The 15,135-nt window shown below is 41.2% G+C and overlaps 1 protein-coding gene across 12 annotated transcripts in view; it reads right to left on the bottom strand.

Moving 5' to 3' along the window:
• zranb3 (zinc finger, RAN-binding domain containing 3) overlaps positions 1-15,135 on the bottom strand; it is a 145,855-nt gene that overhangs the window by 49,534 nt on the left and 81,186 nt on the right. For 11 of the 12 annotated variants that reach the window (XM_061797146.1, XM_061797147.1, XM_061797149.1 and 8 more), the window contains 2 exons: positions 14,896-14,996; positions 6,940-7,044 (listed from right to left, as the gene is read on the bottom strand). In XM_061797146.1, the coding sequence (XP_061653130.1) occupies positions 6,940-7,044; positions 14,896-14,996 (206 nt within the window). The remainder of the gene's footprint in view (positions 1-6,939; positions 7,045-14,895; positions 14,997-15,135) is intronic. The other variant, XM_061797173.1, reaches the window with a different exon arrangement.

Raw genomic sequence — 15,135 nt, 5'->3', positions numbered from 1 at the left:
ACACACACACACACACACACACGCGCGCAAACGATTTTGGAGTGGCCAAGTCAAAGTCCCAACTTCAATTGAGATGATTTTAAAAGGGCAGTTCATGCTGGAAAACACTCAAATAGGACTGATTTAAAACAATTCTGCATAGATGAGTGGGCCAAAATTTCTCCACAGCGATTCCAAAGACTCTTGACCAGTTAAAGCAAATGCTTGATTGCAGCTATTGCTGCCAAGGGTAACAATCAGGTTTTACGTTCAGGGGGCAAAACGTCTTCATGTTTTGCCCCCTGAGGCCAGATAGGATTGGATTTTTAAAAAATGAATTCCATTTTATATTTACATATTTTTTGTATTAAGGAAATATTAAAATTGGTTTGATGAACATTTACAGTGGGTACGGAAAGTTTTCAGACCCACTTAAATTTTTCACTCTTTGTTATATTGCAGCCATTTGGTAAAATCATTTAAGTTAATTTTTTTCCCTCATTAATGTACACAGCACCCCATATTGACAGGAAAAAAACGGAATTGTGAAATTTTTGCTGATTTATTAAAAAAGAAAAACTGAAATATCACACAGCCATAATTATTCAGACCCTTTGGTGTGACACTCATATTTAACTCAGGTGCTGTCCATTTCTTCTGATCATCCTTGAGATGGTTCTACACCTTCATTGGAGTCCAGCTGTGTTTGATTATACTGATTGGACTTGATTAGGAAAGCCACACACCTGTCTATATAAGACCTTACAGCTCACAGTGCATTTCAGAGCAAATGACAATCATGAGGTCCAAGGAAATGCCTGAAGAGCTCAGAGACAGAATTGTGGCAAGGCACAGATCTGGCCAAGGTTACAAAAAGAATTCTGCTCCACTTAAGGTTCCTAAGAGCACAGTGGCCTCCATAAGCCTTAAATGGAAGCCTTTTAGGACCCTTCCTAGAGCTGGCCATCTGGCCAAACTGACCAACTGGGGGGAGAAGAGCCTTGGTGAGAGAGCTAAAGAAGAACCCAGAGATCACTGTGGCTGAGCTCCAGAGATGCAGTCGGGAGTGGGCGAAAGTTCTAGAAAGTCAACCATCACTGCAGCCTTCCACCAGTCAGGGCTTTATGGCAGAGTGGCCCGACAGAAGCCTCTCCTCAGTGCAAGACACATGAAAGCCCGCATGGAGTTTGCTAAAAATCACCTGACAGACTCCAAGATGGTGAGAAATTTTGGTCTGATGAGACCAAGATTGAACGTTTGGCCTTAATTCAAAGTGGCATGTGTAGAGAAAACCAGCCACTGCTCAGCACCTGTCCAATGCAGTCCCCACGGTGAAGAGATGGATGAAGTGGCTGGGGAGAGGGAAGTCTGGGCATCCCTGATAAAGCTACTGCCCCCGCGACCCGACCTCGGATAAGCGGTAGAAAATGGATGGATGGATGGTGTGAATGTTTGTTTGTTTGTATGTGCCCTGCGATTGGCTGGCAACCAGTTCAGTGTGTACCCCGCCTCCTGCCCGATGATAGCTGGGATAGGCTCCAGCACGGCCGCGACCCTAGTGAGGAGAAGCGGCTCAGAAAATGGATGGATGGATGTATTTTGTTTTTATTTACGTTTTACTCTACGTACCAACTTCACTGGAATTGGGGTTTGTACATAGATTAACACACATTATGTTAATTGCAAGCGCTCTCCTACAGCTGTTCTTAGACCCCTATCTCACTGGCCCGGAGACAAGTTGGCGACCGGAGGGAGACTTGAGTCTTCGCTGGTTGTGGAGACATCTCCTGGAGTCTCTTGCTGTTCGAGTTCATTGGAGACTCTTCCATATACTCACTATATGTCACAAAACTGCAATCATACATCACCAAAATGTATGTGGACATCTCTACTAATGCCTACTTCAACCTCTGAGAATATCAGAACCACATTTTCTTGGTGAGCACTCAAGCAATATTTTTGTCTCCCGGGTCCCTAAGTCACCGCAACTGATCAGCCTCTGCAGTCTCTGTGACATCCCTGCCAGTGAGATTGGTCATTTAGCTATTTACAAGTGCATGTTGCGTGTTACTGTGTATGAGGCAGAACACTGCCTGTGGGTGAGTTTATGCATTGCTCCGTCCACAACGTGTTACAGCCCACACAAAACTGCATGCTCAGTATTGATCTCAGTGAACAACTGGAGCAAAATCGGGTATAAATGATGGGTGCAGCTCACTCCTTGGCTTTAGAAATGGACATAAACAACGTGACAGGCGGAGAGTGTCAGAGGCACATACACACAGGTTGCTGAATTCACTATGAGCTGTTTGGTGTGTGCGGGGTCGTTTGAGGCGATGATCCGTCTTCCTGTAATGATCCTCACAAAACTGCATTCTCTCACTTGCCTGTCTCCTGACACTCGCTCAGCCTTCCTCACTTTCTTTCCATCTTCAAGCCCCTGCCTGGCAATTTATCCTTCCTTTCTCCCTCTAGGCCAAGCATGGGTGGAAACTGCAGTCCATACCCATAATGTTGCTCTTTTTGCTCATGATTGCCAGTAATTATCAGTTAGACTGGATAGCCCTGTGCCTCAGCTTTACTAAGACAGCCTAGCTAAAAATAACATCTTATCTTAGTGTAAAATAAAGGTCAGCCTGTATCCCCGTACAAGTTTAAATGGATGCCACATGGTTGACGACAAGTCAGCAGAACCCTTTTGATTTATTCTAGCTAACTGGTAAGAGAAATAATGAACAAATGTAGAAATAAAAATACTATTTCGATGTACTCCAATATTTTGGGGTCAGAATTATGAATTTCCAAGTATCTCAGGCAGTACAATTGCCATCTGCAAAAAAACTACATTTACTTTTAATATATAAAGGTAGCAATTAAGAGTCATAGACGACCACCCTACCTCATCCATCTTTTACAAATTACTAAAACCTATGGACAGTACATTTTACATAGAAATGTTGTTCAGCAATCAGCTTCCAATATTAGTTATAGTTTCCTTTGTATCAATCACTTTGCTTGTTCCTCAACTTCTTACCATACTGTACACATTGAACCCTCAGAACTCAACAACAATCTGCTGTAGTAGCCTGTTCATTCACAAATTTGTTACATTTCGCAGAAAAATTCATGCAAGAGATCAAACTTTTGCCAATGTAAAAACGTTATGCAACTATACTGGACTGTGAATGCTTCATGTAGCATTTCTTTGAGTAGTAAATGAAAGTGCAAAAACAAAGAAAGAAAGAAACAAAAATTAACAGCTAAAGTTGTTATTAATAGTGAAATAAGTAAAACAATTGGCTTTTCAACACTGATACCAATAAAGACACCCCCCCCCCCAAAAAAAAACAAAAAACAGTGGTACTGGGAGATAAAGGAGTGAGGAGATCTTTATGTTTACTATTGTTCAACTTTGGACCATATTTGCGTTGACTTTTTTCGGTCAAATTTGAGTTGAGTTTTTCGACTGCCGAGTGCACACTTCAGAACATCTGTCTAAAATACTATGCCGTACTATGCTATGTAAATATGCCAGAATTAGCATGTCTGCCAGGTTCACGTCTGTTTTGCCTTACCAATTAACTTCAACTGCACAATACAACAATTACAGGATATGTATAATTCTTTTCAAGGGAAAAACCACAATGTTTTGGAAACACAAAAGGCATTTGTTGGTGAGTTAGTGAAGATAATTTGCGAATCTGCGAAAAAAAAAAAATCTCTTGCCCCTTCTTCTGCCTTTAAATTGTTTTACAACCCCAATTTCAATGAAGTTGGGACGTTGTGTTAAACATAAATAAAAACAGAATACAATGATTTGCAAATCGTGTTCAACCTATATTTAATTGAATACACTAAAAAGACAAGATATTTCATGTTCAAACTGATCAACTTTATTGTTTTCAGCAAATAATCATTAACTTAGAATTTTATAGCTGCAACACGTTCCAAAAAAAGCTGGGACAGGTGGCAAAAAGACTGAGAAAGTTGAGGAATGCTCCTCAAACGCCTGTTTGGAACATCCCACAGGTGAACAGGCTAATTGGGAACAGGTGGGTGCCATGATTGGGTATAAAAGGAGGTTCCCTGAATTGCTTAGTCATTCACAAGCAAAGATGGGGCGTGGTTCACCTATTTGTGAACAAGTGCGTGAGAAAATAGTCGAACAGTTTAAGGACAATGTTCCTCAATGTACAATTGCAAGGAATTTAGGGATTTCATCATCTACGGTCCATAATATCATCAAAAGGTTCAGAGAATCTGGAGAAATCACTGCATGTAAGCGGCAAGGTCGAAAAGCAACATTGAATGCCCATGACTTTCGATCCCTCAGGCGGCACTGCTCAAAAACCGACATCAATGTGTAAAGGATATCACCACATGGGCTCAGGTAAATACGTCAGTAAATACAGTTTGGCTCTACATCCGTAAGTGCAACTTGAAACTCTACTATGCAAAGCAAAAGTCATTTATCAACAACATCCAGAAACGCCGCCAGCTTCTCTGGGCCCGAGCTCATCTAAGATGGACAAAGTGTTCTGTGGTCCGACGAGTCCATATTTCAAATTGTTTTTGGAAATTGTGGACGTCGTGTCCTCCGGGCCAAAGAGGAAAAGAACCATCCGGAGTGTTATACATGCAAAGTTCAAAAGCCAGCATCTGTGATGGTATGCGGCTGTGTTAGTGCCAATGGCATGGGTAACTTACACATCTGTGAAGGCACCATTATGCTGAAAGGTACATACAGGTTTTGGAGAAACATATGCTGCCATCCAAGCAACGTCTTTTTCATGGACGCCCCTGCTTATTTCAGCAAGACAATGCCAAACCACATTCTGCACGTGTTACAACAGCGTGGCTTCGTAGTAAAAGAGCGCGGGTACTAGACTGGCCTGCCTGCAGTCCAGACCTGTCTCCCATTGAAAATGTGTGACGCATTATGAAGCGTAAAATACGACAACGGAGACTCCGGACTGTTGAACAGCTGAAGCTGTACATGAAGCAAGAATGGGAAAGAATTCCATCTACAACAATTCAACAATTAGTGTCATCAATTCCCAAACGTTTATTGAATGTTGTTAAAAAAAAAAGGTGATGTAACACAGTGGTAAAATGACCCTGTCCCAGCTTTTATGGAATGTTTTGCAGGCATAAAATTCTAAGTTAATGATTATTTGCTAAAAACAATAAAGTTTATCAGTTTGAACATTAAATATCTTGTCTTTTTAGTATATTCATTCATTCATCTTCTGTTCCACTCATCCTCACTAGGGTCATGGGCGTGCTGGAGCCTATCCCAGCTATCCTCGGGCGAGAGGCGGGGAACATCCCGAACTGGTCGCCAGCCAATTGCAGGGCACATAGAAACAAACAACCATTCACACTCACATTCCCACCTACGGGCAATTTAGTCTTCAATCAACCTACCATGCATGTTTTTGGGATGTGGGAGGAAACCGGAGTGCCCGGAGAAAGCCCACGCAGGCACGGGGAGAACATGCAAACTCCACACAGGCGGGGGCGGGATTTGAACCCCGGTTCTCAGAACTGTGAAGCAGATGTGCTAACCAGTCACCCACCGTACCGCCTCTTTGTAGTGTATTCAATTAAATATAGGTTGAACATGATTTGCAAATCATTGTATTGTTTTTATTTATGTTTAAAACAACGTCCCAACTTCATTGGAATTGGGGTTGTACAAGAAACCACCGCACCCGGCGAAAAACAATCAGAGACAGAAGGTATGACTGATGAGGTGGCAATCATTTTTTGTGCACTCGCAGGCACACTCATAGCAGGCAGACCCCGCTGCCTTGCGCTGACCTGTTTCTTTGGGTGTCAGGAGCTTTGCTGACACCAGGGAAAAATAAAACTGTTAGCATGATTTGAATCAGAATCATCTATATTTGCAAAGTATGTCCGAAAAACACACAGGGAATTTGTCTCCGGTAGTTGGAGCCGCTCTAGTACGACAACAGACAGTCAATTGACAGAGAACACTTTTGAGACAAAGATATTGACAAAAAAAAATAATACAGTCACTGAGCAGTAAAGGGTTGCTAGTTATCTGGTAATGCCGGTAAATTATTATTTTTTTATTTTTATTTGGACAATTGTGCAAAAAAATGCAGAGTCCTCTAGCACTTAGAGCAGTTCGAATGACAAATATTGCAATAGTCCGGTGCAATGACCATTGTGCAAAGGGCACCGAGACTTCAAGGAGTGTATGCGGTTTGAAGTGACGAGTAGTGTGATAATCTGGGACAATGTTGATTGTGAAAATGTTGCAGATACTCCTCAATCAGTTCGCAAATGGAGCAGATGCTACTCTGGCATGAGTGGGCAGTATTGGTCAACAACAGATATGCAAATAGTAGCCTCACTTGATTACTTTTCCCCCAACAGAGTCTCTGACCACCAAAGCCAAGCCCTTCACTAACGTGCACGACCGCGATTAATCCCAGAGAAAACATATCCAGCTTCAACAAAATAGCAGTGCTAGAAATACTAAACTAGCATTTGCTCTGTAAACAACCCAACGTTAGCTGCAGATGCTGCGTTGTTTGCGTGACTTATTCATAATGAAGTGTTACCATAACACAAAATGTTAGTTTGATTTTTTATTTTATAATTTTGGAATGCACAACCAATTAAAAATCAAAGTCGGGCGATAAACTTATCTGTCGAGATCCTCTCAGCTGCCTGAGGTCTCTTCACTCTGGTTCTGTTTGCTCGTCTTATGCCGAGTTGTTGGTAAATGAGGGATAGGCATTTTTTTATTTTCTGGAGGTACATAACACTGCAAACTCTCCCTTTAAGTTGCTTTTACTAAAATGAAACAAGTAAATTGCACCAAGCACACAACGTCTGCGTACGCACACATGTGCACACACACACACACACGCGCACACACACACACACACACACACACAAACACACACACACACACACACACTAGACCTGTATTCGATTTTCTCTGTGCCGGCTGAAGTCCTCAGGCAGGTCGTCCCAGTTGGTTAGTTTGATGTCTAGGGGGATGAAGCTCAAGTTCAACGGAGCAGCGTCCTAACAGATGAAAAGATGGAGATGAACAGTTAGCCTCAAGCAATAGGATTTGTTACAATATTATTAAAACCTCTCTCTCCCTCTCTTTTCCTATTACTTAAGATAAAATCACTACTATATGTGGTGTGTGCTCAAATCTGCTGATATCTTACTCTCAACATTATCTTCTTGTTTTTTGTTTTTTTTTAACCACTGACTGATAAGCACCCCTTTGAGTGAAAGAGCTGGTTCAAGTAATTTTGTATTTAATTGACAACCATGGATTGCCACTTTTTGTCATTTGCCACAGTAATTCTCATTAGCTTTCTCCCCCTTTTTCAAATAGATGTGGACTGCTTTGAAGAAAATATTTCTCTTGTGACAGTGTGCATGCATTAAAACTAATGAGTTAAGAAGGATGGTGTATAGCCGCATGCTCGCTGTGATAATGATCTGCCAGAAACTGCACAATGTAAAAAGTAACGCCATCAACACCCAAAAATTTGAAATGTTCACATTTATTTCAGTTTATTACTGCCTTCAGAGTGCCCACTTTTTCTACTCTAAGATTCAATGCACCCTCTTTGTGAACCTAACTTGGAACAGGGTTCAGGAATAAGGGCTACTGTCATGCATCAGGAGCATTTCACAAAACAGAAGATGCAAAGTGGAGTGAAGGGGCAAGAGCTACTTCAGTTCAGATGTGAAGATGGTAGAGCATGGTGAGAAGGAGGCAGGAGGAGTCCAAAGGTTAATAACACACTGTATGGAATTCAGGTCTAAATCAGCACTAGGATGTTTTCCTTAGTATCATCAATGTGCAGTGGCTTGTGCATTTATTTAGATTATGGTCAAATAAATGGCACAGAGAGCCAGGGAGCAGGTTGTGCTGCAGCAGCACGGAACAGGATTAGACTTTTGGTGGATAGAAAATGTGCTCTGTCCTTCCAATTTGCACGGTGAGCAGTAAGGTATTCTCGCTAAATAAAACTGCTACTACACCAACCGCACACATTTACCTCATCTCAGCAGCAGAGATGGTGAATCAAGAATATGGAAAGTTGAAATAAAGATTATCATTTGCTATGCAGTAGAACCTTTAAAGTTGAACACCCCTGAGGTCGTACAATTCCATATCTGAGTTAAGCATTTTTTGGATCATTTATTGCAAAAGGATCATACTCAACAAAGGGTGCCAAAAGAAGAACAGATGTATAATGGAAGTTAAGTTAAGCAGAGTAAGACTTGAGGATAAAACGATTCACCGATAAACTGTGCTCAACAGTTCAAACACTTAGTATTCCATCCATCCATTTTCTATAATGCTTGTCCTCATTAGGGTCCTCATTAGAGCCTATCCCAGCTGACTTCGGGTGGAGCATTCAATTAGCAATAACATGGAAGTTTTTGGAAAGCAGAAGGAACCCGGGGTACTTGGAAGACATCATAGGCAAATGGTGTTAAACAGCATGGTATATGTTATTTCTTTCAGCAACAAAAAAGACTTGGGCAGAAGTATGAGCAGATTTGGGTTTTTATAAGATTTATGGAAAACTAATCTAAGATATGCAAATAATGCAGGAAAAAGAAGGGGCCAACACTTCAAACCTTTGAGTCACCTCAGTGATCACTATCACTTCCTCTTAGTCATTTTAAGTACATTTTGTTAGGGTTTGCCACTATGAGCGGGGCGGGGTATGAGGTGGGGTGGGGGGATGCAAACAAACGATCATCAGAGGGAATATAAATCTATGAGGTCCGCGGACACATTTCAGTTACCAGCAATTTTTCACCAGCTCATTCTGTATTTATATTTACTAAGGGAATACCACTAACTTTCATTGTTCCAGTCTTGAACAGGTTGCTGAGATCTCATCCGCATATATCACATCCCCATGCCAGATTATTTGCGCCGCTTTTAAAGTGTATGCAATGACCCGCTTTGATTGAAGGGGATTGGACCAGAATGTGTTGACTTGCACACCAGCACAGACATCCCATTTTAAATGCGCTGCAGGTACGTTGATCCATGAAACTACCAAAACCGTGTCTAGCCTGCCTCCTCGCAGATTTGGCAGACAATACACGAGCTTCACGGACATGTGGGCTGGATCAGACATATTTCATTCATAAATATGTGAACAGTGGACATCAAACCCCTGAATCATGGTACAAAGTAGTTCATTGAACGCATCATAATTATTATCATCAATATTAGCCCATTTTTATTTCTTTAAATCACCCCACTGGCCAGCATTTAGGTGTGGGGTAGGGGAGATGCACATACATGAATGTTCGTGCTTGGCTGTTGATAGATTCAAGAGGTCTGCGGACGTTTGTAAGTCGGCCGCGGTTGTCACCAGCTCATCCAGTATTTCATGACATCTTTTGCTACACCGGCAAAGGGACAATGCTCCAAGCACGCACAGACTGCTCTCTCCATGCCTGCGAGACCATCATTGTGCCTCACTTTTAAAAGGAAATGAATGAATAAGTTGCTTTGATTGACGGAAGTGTTTCCGCCCACGAGCGCAGACAGCCCCTTTGGTTAAATATGCCGCTGCATGCGTCTGCAAGATTATGATAACTGTATGACTTTACACCAATTTTATCGGCCTGATCGCTAACGGCCGATAATTAGCATTTTATGCTGATCGGCTTTAATGTCATAATTCGCCGATCCCTCCGCAAAAGACATTTACTCCGCATCGTCGTCTTGCACAGTATATTTTAATCCAAAAGCTAGTATATTTTTAGCCTTGTTGCATGTCTTTTGACGTAGTACTGTAAATATCTGACGGCCAATGAAGTTATTAAAAAAACAAAACAAAAAAGAAATTTGTTTTTAAATAATAAAAATTAAGTCAGCAGGGTGGGACAGACAACACGTCCGAGACAGACAACACGTAATGCCCGGATCAGACGACAAGACAAATTTGCTCTTTCAGGATTGCAATATGTCAGACTACTGCAATAAAATCTTGTATTTCGATACCACCGCATCCCGTTTTTTACGATCATTGTGCTTTATCTTGTCAACTCAAATGGGAAACGGATACACTCGTTACCGTGGCGACGACAACAAGAGTGGATCGCGCTAACTGTATTATAAGGACAAAATGGAGAAAAACGAGTGGTTGGTGGTCACCAGTGCTCAGGACAGGAGAGGACGTTCGTTTAAGGATTGCTTGAGGTATGTTCACGTACTTTTAATACGATATGGCTCGCAAGCAGGCAACAAAACATTATGTAGCCTAGCAAGCTACTGCTAGCACTGACGGTTGTACGTAAACATGCCGCCGTTCTGTCGAATCATGCTCAGTTTCGGTGTGGGTGAAGTAATTTAATTAAAATAAAGTCATTTAATTACAGTGAGTTAGCACCCATTATTTCTGTCATGTTGTAATGTTGGTTTGACCTGACTGATTAGAATACACGATCTGACTAGAGCAGTGATTTCCAACCTTTATGGAGCCAAGGCTAATTTTTATAATTGAAAAATCTCATGGCACACCAACAAACAGAAATGTCACAAAAAGTGGATACATTAATTACTGTATTTATTTTCTGCCATCTAATAGAAGACCATCCATTTGTTCTGTCTGTCACTATGCCTCACTGGCATAAATAGATGAACAAAGATAAATTATTTAGTGTAAATATAATTTTTTGAGCAATTAAGTACACAAGTATATACAGTAAATGAACAGGCCATTTAAATAGATACATTCCTCCATCTTGTGATCGGATCTGTGATCGTTTTTTTTAAACTCGCTGATTGGTGATCGGCCCCAAAAATCCTGATCGTGTAAAGCCTAATGACAACCTGGTCTGCCGGATTTGCGCTAGTCAGGAAAATAGAGCCCTTTATGTTCAAACTGATATATATATATTTTTTCCTGCAAATATTCACTCATTTTGTATTTGATGCCTGCAACATGTTCCAAAAAAGCTGGGACAGGGGCATGTTTACCACTGTGTTACATCACCTTTCTTTTTAACAAAACTCAAAAAGTGTTTGGGAAATGAGGACACTCATTGTTGAAGCTTTGTCGGTGGAATTGTTTCCCATTCTTGCTTGATGTACAAATTCAGTTGCTCAAGTCCGGGGTCTTTGTTGTCTTTGTTATTTTGCGCTTCATAATGCGCCATACGTTCAAGGGGAGACAGGTCTGGACTTCTGTCAGGCCAGTGTAGTACTCACACTCTTTTACTACAAAGCTACGCTGATGTAACACATGCAGAATGTGGCCTGGCATTGCCTTGCTGAATTAAGCAGGGACATCCCTGAAAAAACATTGCTTCAATGGCAGCATATGTTGCTCCAAAACCCGTATCTACCTTTCAGTATTAATAGTGCCTTCATATACTATATGTGCAAGTTACCCATGCCATGGGTACTGACACACCCCCATGCCGTCACAGATGCTGGATTTTTTTTAATTTTGCGCAGATAACAATCTGGATGGTCCTTTTCCTCTTTGGCCTGGAGGACACGACATCCATGATTTCCCAAAACAATTTGAAATGCGGACAAGTCAGGCGACAGCACACTTTTTCATTTTGTGTCAGTGCAACTCATATGAGCTCAGGCCCAGAGAAGCTGGCGGCGTTTCTGGGTGTTGTTGATATATGGTTTTGCTTTGCATGGTAGTTTTTTTGTATTGTGTTGTTATTTGCAGATGTAGCGATGAACTGTGTTAACTGACAATTAATTTCTGAAGTGTTCCTGAGTCCACGTGGAAAATCCTAGGTTTTTAATGCAGTGCCGCCTACGTGCAGAGATTTCTCCAGATTCTCTGAAATCTTCTTCTGGTATTATGGACTGTAGATGATGAAATCCACAAATTCCATTGTACATTGAGAAAAATTGTTTTTAAACTGTTGGACTATTTGCTCACGCAGTTGTTCACAAAGTCACTTGCTTGTGAACAACTGAGCGTTTCGGGTATACTTCTTTTATACCCAATCATAATACTCACCTGTTTCCAATTAACCTCACCTCTGGAATGTTCCAAACAGGTGTTTTTTTTAAGCATTTCTCAAATTTTCCCATCTTTTGTTGCCCCTGACCCAGCGTTTTTGCAACGTGTTGCAGGTCTCAAATTCCAAATGACAGAATATTTGGACAAAAAAAAATAAAAATAACTCATCAGTTTGAACATTAAATATCTTGTCTTTGCAGTTTACTCAACTAAATATAGATTGGGATTTTCAAATCATTGTATTTTTATTTTTTTTTTACATTTTACACAATGTCCCAACTTCTATTGGAATTGGGTTTTGTACATACTGTTGATTTCTATCAATTTTATGCACTTCCTGTGAGCAGTCAATACATTGAAGTGTATTATCCTATAGGTGGCATGTCCTTGCTATCTGACACACCAGCCACCTGACAGCACGGGCAGTGACTAAAATAATGATGTCTAGAAACTGCACATCAATTTCCTAATACTCTCATATTTCTCATTCAAACCGCAATAAATCGTCCCCTGATTGTGAATCGAGCAGTCCCCCATGTGAATTCTGTGCCTGCTCCAGGATTATCCAAATGTGACAGCTTTCCAGGCAGAACTCCTCCAGTTTATCATTTATACGACAGTGGGGGACATTTATCTCTGTGGCTTATCGTCTGAGCCAGGTGTACATGACACTTGTCTACTGCCGTCACACTAATATAGCATTGTGGATTCAGTTCAACACTGGTTCCTTTCATGTAAAACCCTCTTATCTATGTTTGCATGGAAGGAATGTCATCCCTCATGAATGAAACAAAAGGGTTGAGTAATCATGGTGCAATCAATACTTGGTCCTGTTGGCTCGTGACACTCAAGACTAGTGTTAAGAATGCACAGGAGTGTAATCAGAGTCACACTGGGGTTAAACAATAGTTTGTGTTCTTGTAAAGGCAGCATAAAGCACTGCTAACATGAGTGACAGAAAGATGTGGTGCATCTGGTTAAATGTTTAACTTGTGAAAGCAAATTGTGATAGGGAAATGTCTCTCTTTTAAATCCATGATTTTTATACTATATTTAATTTAATTTAAATTCTTATGGGTAATCCATATTTTTGATAATAACAACAACAAGAACAATACTACTACTAATAAAAAAAAAAAACCTTTTCAAAGTCACTTTACATAAAACATCCATCCATCCATCCATTTTCTGAGCCGCTTCTCCTCACTAGGGTCGCGGGCGTGCTGGAGCCTATCCCAGCTGTCATCGGGCAGGAGGCGGGGTACACCCTGAACTGGCTGCCAGCCAATCGCAGGGCACATACAAACAAACAACCATTCACACTCACAGTCACACCTACAGGCAATTTTGAGTTTTTCAATTAACCTACCATGCATGTTTTTGGGATGTGGGAGGAAACCGGAGTGCCCGGAGAAAACCCACACAGGCACGGGGAGAACATGCAAACTCCACACAGGCGGGGCCGGGGATTGAACCCCGGTCCTCAGAACTGTGAGGCTGACGCTCTAACCAGTCGTCCACCGTGCAGCTTTACATAAAACAACAACAATTAAAAATAGGTAAAATACTAAATTGGTAGAAAAGAGTTCAACATAAAAGTGCAAAACGCAATATTGCTATGAGCAAATGGTACATATCAGTAGTGCAGAGGAAAGAGGCATACATGACATACAGTACACACAATTTAAGTTAAAATACGGGCATTTGAGTTCCAGGAGAAGGTGGCAGGCTTTGTCACCATAGGTTCTGTACCTGGTCCGGTGTGGTTGGGAAAGAAGGTTTAAATCAGAGGATCGGAAGCTGCGTCGGGAAGTGCGGCAGTGTAGGAGGCAAGGGAAGCAGAAGGGGCCTGGTATTGAAGGTGATGAGGAGGACTTTGAATTGGATGTGTTGATGAATTTGGAGCCAGTGGAGATTTTGGAAGATGTGGGAAGGGGACTGGGTGAGGAGACAGGCGGCTGAGTTCTGGATGAGCTAAAGTTTCAAGAGTACTTTGGGAGGATGAACTGTTTCGCATGCTGTTGCAGTAAACACGTCTGGAAGTTATGAATGCGTGTATTAATAGTTTCTGCCGTGCAGAAGGTAAGTGAGGGGAGGAGTCAGGCTATATTTTTTTGTGGGGGGCAAAAGGCAGATTTGGTGATTTGGTTGATGTGTGGATCAAACGATAAGGCTGCATTAGGCATATGTTCTTCCTAATCTGTGAAAAACAATTTGAATAAAGTTCTATTGCGGCATTCTTCTTCTTCTCTTTTTTTTAAGCTTACAGAAGTGTGTAGCTCCATGCGTGCTTTGCACCATACTGGCCCTAAGAGGCCAAGGGAAACTCCTGGTTGCAATTTCTGTCATGGTGTATTTTAGTGTAACACCTGGAAAATTTGTATGTGCTCTATTCCAGAATGCAATGCTATAGTTAAAATTACCGTATCACATTTTGAATGCATTAAAATGCATCTTTAATGCGTTATTTTGTACAGACTGGGTTAAAGAGGTGTCGTTTCTACTGGTTTATAGTTAAATTGGTGTCGTTTTAAGTCGTGTGTTTACTGCTGCTCTTGGTGGCAATCTGGCACCCTTACTCAGAATAGTTAGTGTCATGTAGCATATTAATGCCACTTGAGGCCAGTTGTGTGAACACCAGCTAATCCGGGTGACGTGTATGCTGCGTAAAATGTACAATGACATTATCAATTCAAATAGAATCGTTAAGGGAATTACTAGAAAATTTTAGCTAACAATTCTTAAGTATTGTTAACTTCGGAACCAGTTCCCACCGTGTCTCAATAGCCATCCCGACATTCACATTCATCATGCATGTACCAAGAACGATAAATGATCATTTGTCCACTGGTCACTTGTTTATGACATCAAAGAGACACACATCTACCTTATCGTAGATATATATTCGATCTGTGTATTGGCTGGCGCAGAACAGCAGGCACTGGTATGCAGGATCACCACCTTCCTCACTGTCATTAGCTTTCAGTTCTAGACAAAGAGGACAGTATTAAAAACATTTCAGACATGATAAGAACATGTGGCATTCTGTCATAAATCCCATTTACTCTATATAATATAAAGATGATACCTTGTCACATTGAAACCAGACAAATTGCCCAAGTTGTTG

Source organism: Phyllopteryx taeniolatus, chromosome 1 (genome assembly GCF_024500385.1).
Source record: "Phyllopteryx taeniolatus isolate TA_2022b chromosome 1, UOR_Ptae_1.2, whole genome shotgun sequence".
Classification (NCBI taxonomy): Eukaryota; Metazoa; Chordata; class Actinopteri; order Syngnathiformes; family Syngnathidae; genus Phyllopteryx; species Phyllopteryx taeniolatus.
The sequence above is the reverse complement of the archived record's forward strand: the minus strand, read 5'-3'. Positions and strand labels throughout refer to the sequence as shown.